The sequence below is a fragment of the Drosophila grimshawi genome, unplaced genomic scaffold (genome assembly GCF_018153295.1).
Source record: "Drosophila grimshawi isolate 15287-2541.00 unplaced genomic scaffold, ASM1815329v1 contig_1367, whole genome shotgun sequence".
Lineage (NCBI taxonomy): Eukaryota > Metazoa > Arthropoda > Insecta > Diptera > Drosophilidae > Drosophila > Drosophila grimshawi.
Genome location: NW_025062889.1, coordinates 13694437 through 13704585, shown reverse-complemented (window position 1 = coordinate 13704585; position 10149 = coordinate 13694437). Strand labels below are relative to the sequence as shown.

The 10149-nt window shown below is 42.4% G+C and overlaps 1 protein-coding gene across 1 annotated transcript; it reads left to right on the top strand.

Annotated features, from left to right (window-relative positions):
- Positions 1-7834: 7834 nt before the first annotated feature.
- Positions 7835-9291, top strand: LOC6560534 (segmentation protein even-skipped). The gene is made up of 2 exons (XM_001986724.2): positions 7835-8063; positions 8152-9291. Exons 1-2 carry the CDS (start codon positions 7928-7930, stop codon positions 9105-9107), a joined length of 1092 nt encoding a protein of 363 aa, XP_001986760.1. The 5' UTR covers positions 7835-7927; the 3' UTR covers positions 9108-9291.
- The last annotated feature ends 858 nt before the right edge of the window (positions 9292-10149 follow it).

Sequence of the window (10149 nt, the reverse complement as noted above, 5' to 3'; positions counted from 1 at the left end):
TCAAATTTTGTAGCATCTAAGAAATACAATAAAAATCCATGTTAAAACGCAAACAATTTCAAGTACATTCTTTTTAAATTTGGCGCCATTTTATTGTTGCCAGCTGTTTCGTACTTGATGTTACCACACGCTATGCTGCCCATGTTGCCACCAAGTTAAGACATTGTTGTTCGCTGACAAAGGCTGCTTGCGTTCATAACGTTATGTGTGATCTAAAACGTAAGCGCGGTGGAATAACGTATTGGCAGAAGTGAATGCTCTTTAAATTTTTTTTGGGGGTGGATGTTCAACATATCAAAATGGGTGACTTTTTTTTAGAAACTTAAAAAATCGATGCTTAAAGTGCCATATTTATGTAGCACTTAAAGACAAAGTCAAATAATTTATTTGAAATGCCAGCAGTTTTTTATTTGTATTTATAATATTTTTTCCAGTATAATGGGAAGGATAGTTTAAATTTTCCATTAAAAAAAGGAATTTATTTTGAAATATTTGACAATGAATAATTATAGCTTAGATTTGTTTATAAATCAAATAAATTATATAATTATTAATGATGCCAAAAAAATTAATTACATAATTAATTCAGCAATTCAATTTAAAAATGAAAGATCTTAAAATATACGAGTTTCAGTTACCATTTAAAAATGTGTTTGGAATACTAATTTTAGTTTCCATAACTATCAGTTACGATTTGAAAATATGCCTGGAATATAAATTTGAATTCTTACAACTTTCAGTTACCGTATAAAAATCTTCTCAGAGCCACAAATGATGATTCTAATAGCCTAGTAAAAAAAAGATAGAATGATATTATACTCTCTCTTTCTCTCTCTATCTCTCCATCCTCATCCGTTCCAAATGGTGTCAGCTAGCTGAGCTTAGTAAAAAATTAGCACATCCTTAAGACGAATGGCCAGCCTCAATTCTCATTTTCTCAATTTCTCAATTTGTGAAATTCTTGATTTCAGTGTGTCAATTAGTGCTGCAGTAGGCATTTCGAATGCTTGCCCACAAATCGAGTAATCCTGTGCCACCGGCCGAGGTCCTGGCTAAATGCTGACATGTTGACAAATACAACACCTACTATACAAATCCAAATACAATACAAATAAAATTGCTACAGAAGTACCACCTAAAACGTAGCAGCGAACAGCGAAAGGACTAACCGGAACGACATAATTTTCACAAATTTACGCCAAGCGGCGGGATTGAAAACCCGAGTTGGACGAGCAACGGTTGCCGCCACCGTTGCAATTTGGTCCTGCGGCGCATACAGGATCGGTGAGGCCCGTTCCTTGTTCTGGAGCCACTCACCGTGCCTAATTTGCTCATGAATAAATTTGTGCTGTTTTGAATTCCATTGAAAATGCGTTGCTAGAAGCTGACCGAAACGAAGACCAGTCTCCGATTCCATCTCTCTCTCTCACGCCCTCTCTCTCTCTCTCTTTCGCTCTGTTTGTCTGTGAGTCTCGTCGAGCAACCAAAATATTATGGTGTTCCCTGCTGTTAGCGCACAGCCAGCGCGAATTTGCTGCGGTAAGTCGATGCTGTTTTTGGGTCTGCCAGCGAGTCCTTTTGGGCTTCATTTTTTCTTCTTCTTTTTTTGGTTCTTGTCGTCGGCTGTTGTGCTGTGATTTGACATGTTTGTTAGCAGGGCGCTTGACCCTGAGTTTTGTGTGTTCCACTTTGATGTGATTCGTCAATGCGGTGGACTACCGGCTACCGACTCTCGTCTCTGTCTCTGTCTCCGATCTCAGATCTGTGGATGCGCACATCTTGTGCGGATGCCCAGCAGCGTTTGTTGGCGAATCTGTGTCGGCCAGTCGCTTGTCTGTTTGTTTGTTTGTTTCCACTGCTCTTCTGCTGTTCCCAGTGCTGGAGTGGCATTCGTCAGGCTCGGCATGGGTCATCCCTGGCCTAGCCATGGAACCCCCTAGTGGGTCATATACCGCAATGCGCTGTATTTATAGTAAACGTAGCCGATCAATTGCGGTTCTGCTTAGCCAGCATATCAAGGAGTCCAAGAAGAGAGAGAGAGAGAGCGAGAGAGAGGAGTAGCGAGAAATATAGACAGAGAAGGATAAGATTTGCTTCAGCTTTAAGGTAGACCCGTTTTATGTGTTTATGTTTATACATTGACTACACTTGATTCCTGTGAACTAATGAACGTGTTGTTTATATGTATATCCTATCCTATTCGCACCTAATTTATCTTAAGGATGTAGATATTCCAAAATATCGGAAAAGATTCAGAAAGCTTCTCAAGACTAATAGATAAGTAAATATAAATATGTAGACTAAGAATTTTTGAAGTAGAAATATAAAACTAAAAAAGCAAAAATAATATATATTTTATATATTTGCCTCTTCAGTCTACTCAAAAATTAAGTTGTATGATATGATTTACACTTCAGATTCAATGGTAATTGATTTTGACTTACTTTGCAGCTACTGAATAATAGTTGTATATAACACAAAAAACTCTATAAAGTTATAAAACTTAGTTGCTTTGCTGATTGTGGGGGCAGACAAATAATATATAATATTTATATAAATGTGCTAAAATAATTGCTTTGATTCCATAATGATAATGTTACAAAGCTTAAAATTATAGTCTTTAGCAAATGTTAGTTATTCTTAAAAAGAAAATGGAAAATGTTAATTGTAATATTTTTAATATATATTTAAAATTTGTGTATTGATTTCTATATTTATTTAGATTCTTTTTTTATTCAGATATTTAGATTCTTTAAATTGTTTTTCATTTCTGAAACGACAAAGCTTTTAGCTCTTTGAGATACTTTTGCATGTCTTAAAAGCTGATAAGCATTTGCTGAGACTCGCTTATGCTTATCATAGGCAAAGAAGTATCCACATTAAATATAAATATTTAATTTATAAATGCATGCAACACAACACTTACTGCAGCAACACGCGTTGCACATTCATTTGTCTGATATCATTTTGGTTTCGCTACTCACTCATTCAGCGAATCGGAGCAGTTTAGTGTGGGTGCCTGGTCTACAAAAAAAGAAACCACTAATTATGCGACCAACCACACAATATCCGACAATGGTTCACCTAATTATTTGGCTCAATTGTAGGTGGCTCTTGTTGTTTGTTATTGTCTGTTGCATGTTTTTTTGTTTTTTTGTTGTTTGTCCGACACTCGACAAAAAGCGAGCCAGTTTTTAAACGATTTGTTTCTCTTTTTATGAGTTTTTTCCATTGTAGGCATTTTTACCAGTGTTCGCTGCTCTACAAACGTCCTAATTGCGGCAGTTAGTTGTTGTTAGAGTCCTTGTGCTGCCTGGTGCCTGGTGTCCTGAGACGTCGCCTCGTGAGTTCTTTTATTGCGCGCTCGCATTTCCACTAAAAATTGTGCCATTTCTTTTTCTTTTTTTTTGTTCTTCAAGTCCTTAGGTAGTTGTTTGACGAACGCGCCTTTTTATTGGTGCACCTTCGGCGAAAATCGGAGCGCAACAACCGCAGTCCAGCAGCGAGTCCTTCGCATCGATGTGACCTGCGAGCTGGCATCTCATTCGCAGTCTGTTCTGTATCGTAAAGAAAAAATATACATATAAAAAATAATTAAAAAATTATTGCATTCAATAAAAAAATGATTGTTACAGTTATAGTTACAAGCCCATAAAGATTTCATCGATTTGCTGGCATAAAATCTTAATCGAAAACTTTCTGTTTATTCGCGACTATAAAGATTATTTTTAATATTTATAACTTAAGCTTAAAAATGATGTGATAATTTCCCTGCGAATAAAAATGCTCCAAAGGCTCTAAGAATACGTTGTCGCTGCGTCTGCCAGATGTGATGCTTTTAAATTGTTGTATTTATTTGCCACAATTCAAAAAATATATATTAGAAAAAATATGCGTGGGTCCTTGTTGCGTTTTGGTCCCGTTTCGCATTGTTTGCGGCAATGACAAAAATTGTGTCTTAAATTTATGGCTGCAACGTTTTGGTCCCGCTTCGTTCATTGTTTGTGTGGCAAAGAAATGGTTCAAAAATTATGGCAGTTTATGCAGATTTTTATGGACCGTGTTTCGCTGTTGAGGCTTCGCGGAAATTCGGCCGTGTCCTGTCGTGCATTCCGAGGACCGTATTAGGAATGTAGATCAATGTTTTTTGTTTCCATTGTGCATTTTTTCGCTGCCCTAGTTTTTTTTTCCCCGAAGCCAAAGCGACTGCTCTAATTTTTTAATTCTTCACGGGTTTTTACGATCGCTGGAAAAACAGTGGAAAACAACGAAAACTCACTGAACCGTTTTCTCACAAGGTTACTCAGCACCATTTATTCCAATATAGCCAGAGAGCCTCGCTGCCGCTCTACTTACCTGTTAATTGTGGGCATAATTCAGTGTTTTTAACACAGTTCTCAACATCCATCCATATTTTTATTAGGGCGTGTCCATTTGTTTGCCCATTTGTTAACGATCGTAAATCTTTCAAACTGTGAATCTACCAAAATCGATGGCAATCCACCAATTGAGGGTTTTTATCTAAGGGTTGTTAGTTGCTTGGAAACTAAGCATCCAATGGATACAAGCTTAATTTGTCTTTTTTTAAATTAGTTTATTTTAACAATGAATAGATATATAGAAAGATAGATAGATAATATATTACATTATTCATATCAAATTGTTTAGTTAGTTTCTGTTTCAAATTCAGGGCTAGGTTAAATCAGTTGAAGAACTTCTAGCAATATCTTTACTAATTAATATATTAAGGAATTTAGTCGAATATAATAAATACAAATAGTTGGAAAGGACCTTTTTGATTAGTAGTTTAGTGTTCTTAAAATAGTTCTGACTCTAAGCTGTAGCATAATTATATTTTTGCAATTTGCGAAAATATTATTTGGTTATCAGCCTTCAGAGAAATATATCTTAACCTAAAGCTTTCAAATATTTGATACATAAATATACAATGAAATCTTATCAGTGTCCCTCATTTATTTAAAGTTTCCAGAGTCTAATTAAAAATGCTGATTACTTTGAATTTCTTATCACGAATTCTGGCCTTAGATATTAAGAAGTTTCTTACAATATTATGCTTGAGTAAAATGGGTCTGTTTTATATGTGGCTTGTATATGTATATGTGTATGTGTGTGTGTGTGTGTGTACTTCCCATAATCAGCATAATCAGCGAGATCGGCGCTTTGTGCGCGCAAAATGCCAATAAAAGAGCAAAAGAGCAACAACAACCAATACAAAGGGGGCTTCCAAGTATTGAGGTTTGGGCCAAGCCGATGATGCCGAAAGTGTTCAAATCGCGACAATGCTCGCGGTGATCGGGTAGGGTCAGGGCTGGGCAGGACAGGATCAGGTTACCCAGGAACTCAGTTTCGTCAACGCTAAGTGAAAGGTTAAAGGTGCTGACTGGCCTGAGCCGCCATAAAGGGTATTTACTGTCGCTGCCGCAGTGTCGCGTTTATTTGCTTTTGGGCCCAGAAAGAAAGGTTGCTCATTCTGCGAGCGGCGTGAAACAAAAGCGCCTCAACATGCACAATAGGCAAGGTTGTGGGTAGGGTTCGTCGGGGCTTTGGGCAAGGCTTGGACTTGGGCTGGGCAGATCGACTTGGCCAGGTCAGCGTAGTTGGTCAGGTAGTCGAGGCACTCGAGGCGAGTTAATGCAAATTGCCGCGCAATATAACCCAATAATTTGAACTAACTCACAGCAACAACAACTGGGAGAGTTACTTAGTAATGCATAACAATAAGTTGAGGCTGAAATTGAGACTGAAATGCTGTTTGCCGAAGGTTTTCAGCCACAACGTTTTTCCAAGGGTTCTCATCGGCATTGACTGGTTCAGAATCCTGTGCGTTAATCCGTTTTGCCATCAGCGACATTATTACTCTATTTTCCATTTCTCTCTAAAATTTGAACATTTTCTCAACCGTTTGCATATCCATTTCCATTTTCATTTTCCATTTTCACTTTCGCCTGCGGATACGAGTTAGATTTTATTGCAGCATCTTGAACAATCGCCTCAACTCGAACTCGAACTCGAACGCGAACTCGGAATTGGATGTGCAGTTTTGGAACCATGCTGGGTTTTGTTTGCTGTCATTGCTCTAGTTTTGCTTTCATTTCCTCACTCTTAGCTGGTGATTTTTAGGCAGAATTCCGCTGTCCTGGCATTGTCATTGAATCGCCGACCGGGTTACCCTCAAACTAGGTTTGAGTTTAACTTTCAACTTTAACATTACCAAAACCGACTTCAACTCCATTTTCGACTTTGCTGGCGGAGTTTCCACATGCCTCCGTTTTTGTTTATTTGTTTGTTTTGCGGATTTAGAGATTAGAGAAAAGGGGCCAATGGCTTTAGACTGATGCCTGATCTGCTCGCCTTTTCATTAGAAAGTCACACAAACGCATAATGATGACAAGGGGGATTAAGCTCACATACCTACACATAACCTAATTAGCGGATTTACAAATTGGTTTATTTTTTCCCTTTTTTTTATTGTAGTTGGTCTGCCCCAGCTTAAACCCAAGCCACTGCATCAGGCCAATCCAAAAAACCCGAGCAGGTATCAACTTACGCAAGCCAAAAAAAAAAGACAAAAGACAAAGAAAATATCATAATAACATTTCAGAGTTGGCAGCAACTCAGTTTCAGCGCCAGTAACTGCTCCCGGCCAGTAACTGCTCTCTGGGTACAGTTGCGCATTTTGGGCAACATGATTATATCATCATAATAAATGTTTGCCGCAACTAAACTGAAACTTTTCAAATTAAGTTTCAACAACTGCGCCCCCAAAAAGTATTTCATTGTTTATGCATGTGTGTGTGTGCGTGTGTGTTTGTGTGTGTGTGCGTAGGGTGGTCTCTGTGGGCGTTGTCCAAAACTTTTGTTTTATGAGCACAGATAAACTTCATTTACTGTTGAAGCTGCTAGCTACTACAACACGCCACCCTCTGCCACTCCAGCGGCAAGGGGCAAGTGTGAGGCCGTTAAACGTGCGGCATAATATTAAGACTTCATAAAAGAGCAAATTATTTGGCTGGCAACATCGATCGATATGGCAAACTCCACCAGCAAACACACCCAGTGGCGCTTCTGCTGCTTCTCTTACTCCGCCATCGCCATCGCCATCGTCGTCTCTGTGCATTATGCCATATCATTCTTTTGCCTGATGAAGCCGATAAAATCCCATTATTAAGGGGGCCACTCACGTCTCGTTCACACCCGTGGCGTCGCCCGCTTGCGGACAAGCGAAACAAAAGATTCGCTCATACGCTATGAATATATGAAATCGCAGCCAGTCGCCAGTTCTCAAAGAGAGCAAAATGATGCTGCTGCTCCCGCTGCTGCTGCTGCTCCCGCTGCTTCTGCTGCTGTTATTGCTCCCGCTGCTTCTACTGCTGCTGCTGGTGCTGCTGGTGCTCCATGATAACTTGATTATGGCTCTGCAGCTCGTCTGCGTTTTTCTTGCGCTTTTCCTCTTGCTTCTGCTTTTTGGCTCATCCTCGCAGTTGTTTGCTTTTTATGTGTATTGTTCCGGCATCGTAATTGCCTTCATCGTCGCATAATTGTCAGTCAGCAGCAACAGCAGCAGCACCAGCAGCAGCAGCAGCAGTCGTCCTGGCAGCAGCACCACAACATTAGCACCATCGTTCATTGCACCGCGGCAGGCAGTGCGAAAGAGCGGCAATAGGCACACACACAACTATCGCCATCTCACTCGCACACAGCGAAGCAAGCGTTGATTGGCTGCGCGAAGTGCCTGCGACGGCCATTGCTCAGCGGCTAGGTATAAAAGCGAGTCGGGGTAGCTGAGAGAGGCACACTTGAGCTGTAAGCATCGCAGAGTCAACATCGTTTCCATCGAGAGTTCCGTTTCGAATCCGTTTCGAGTCCAGTCGAGAGAAGTTATTTAAAGGGAAAGCAGCTGATCAAAATGCACGGATACCGCACATACAACATGGAGAGCCATCATCATGATAGCAGCAGCGCCGTTGACCAGAAGCCGCTGGTCGTCGATCTGATATCAACACAGTATGGCAAACCACAAACGCCGCCACCATCACCAAATGGTAAGTTCGCAGCACACTCTCAATCTCATCTCTCTGGAGCTTAACATTTGACTAACCAAACCCGTTTCTCTCTGTTGCCTACTTGCAGAATGCCTGTCCAGTCCAGACAACTCACTGAATGGCAGTCGCAATTCGGAGATACCCGCTGATCCGTCGGTTCGTCGCTATCGAACTGCCTTCACACGCGATCAGCTGGGCCGTCTCGAGAAGGAGTTCTACAAGGAGAACTATGTGTCGCGTCCTCGCCGTTGCGAGCTCGCCGCCCAACTCAATCTGCCCGAATCAACGATTAAGGTCTGGTTCCAGAACCGCCGCATGAAGGATAAACGCCAGCGCATCGCCGTCGCCTGGCCATATGCCGCCGTCTACTCGGATCCCGCTTTCGCTGCTTCCATTCTGCAAGCGGCTGCCAATAGCGTGGGCATGCCGTATCCACCCTATGCACCAGCTGCTGCTGCCGCCGCCGCCGCTGCTGCCGCTGCGAATCCGATGCTGGCCACTGGCATGCCCACAATGCCGGTGCCCGGCCATTCACCCTATGCCCAGTATCGCTATGCGCCCTATCATATTCCTGCACGCCCAGCGCCACCTGCTCCGCACATGCATCCACACTCGCATTCGATGTCGCATCCGCACTCCCATTCGCACTCGATGCAGGGCGCTGCTCCCATGGGCTATCCGGCGGCAATGTTGGGCGCCGCCGCTGCTGCTGCCGCCATGCCGCCCAGCTACGCCGGTCAGCTGCAGGTGCCAAAGACGCAAACACCTCCGCTGGATCTGCAATCGTCATCGTCGCCGCACTCCTCGACACTCTCGCTGAGTCCCGTCGGCTCTGATCACACCAAGGTCTTCGATCGCAGTCTTAGTCCGCTGCGCTCCGCGCCCGCCGGCAACACCACCAGCTGCCCACTGCCCGCTCCTGGGCTGCTGATGGCCAGCAGTGGCAAGCGACCAGCGTCGGATATGTCGCCGCCACCATCGGGGACGACAGTCATTGCGGAGCCAAGACCGAAGCTGTTCAAGCCCTACAAGACTGAGGCGTAGGCGTAGCCGCGCCAATCTCATAATCCTTTCAACCCCCTTCCCGTTCCCCATTCCCCATACCCCTGCCAGCTCCATCCATTGTACAAATTAGCATTAATTGTTGTGTTGTTTTCCGCCCAGCCCCCCTCGTCTACTCTTTCTCAGTGTGTAGAATCGCATAAAGTCAAATTAATTTATCAGTTGTACAAACATGTAATTTAGTTAAGTTTAAATGAATTAAAAACTAAAATAAAATGATAAATATTTAAATAATATATGCAACAACTATTTAATACTTTCAAACAAAACAAATATACATTTAAAATATTTTCCTAAAAAAGATATTTGCTAATTTTTCAACTTTAAATTCAGACATTTTTTTCATCAAATTTATTTTGACAACGAATGGAAAATTTGGAAATGGGTTCGATCCATAAAATGTAGGGCACTCACAGCTGCAGCGGACTTACCTGTTCTGCTGAAGCGCATTTAATATGCTGACAATTTTATGGATCGTGTGGAGAATCCTTTATCCCTCAGGGAGAGAGCTGCAGCTGCAACATTTTGCGGAGCCTGCTGATTGACCTCGAGCCTAGAAACTATTTTTCAGTGCCATTTGAGAGTGGCACACGCTTAGGCAGCCTAAAGGCAGCCTGACCTTCGGGCCGAGAACGGGGCCCACCCACAAGGCTGCAGCAGGAGGAGGATGGTGTGGCACAAGCCAAATCAGTTATTAATGCGATTAAAGCAAAGCACAACGAGGACAACGAGGAGAACGAAATCGAGCACGAGGAGACTCGGGGCGATTGTCACACGCAGTGCAGTGCAGTGCAGTGCCAACTGTGTGTCCTTGCCACAGCCAGCATGCAGGCCGAGTCGGGGCATGCCTCCCTGCCACGCGTCAGGTTGCATTCAATAGCCATTGCCTGTCAATGCGTATCAGTGTTGCCTAATTAATTGTCGCCGTGTGTTTCTCTGTCTTTTTGTTTGTTTGTTTGTTTGTGTCGCCAATTGTCATAATTGAGAAATCATCAGAGGCACAAGGACACAGAACACACACAGG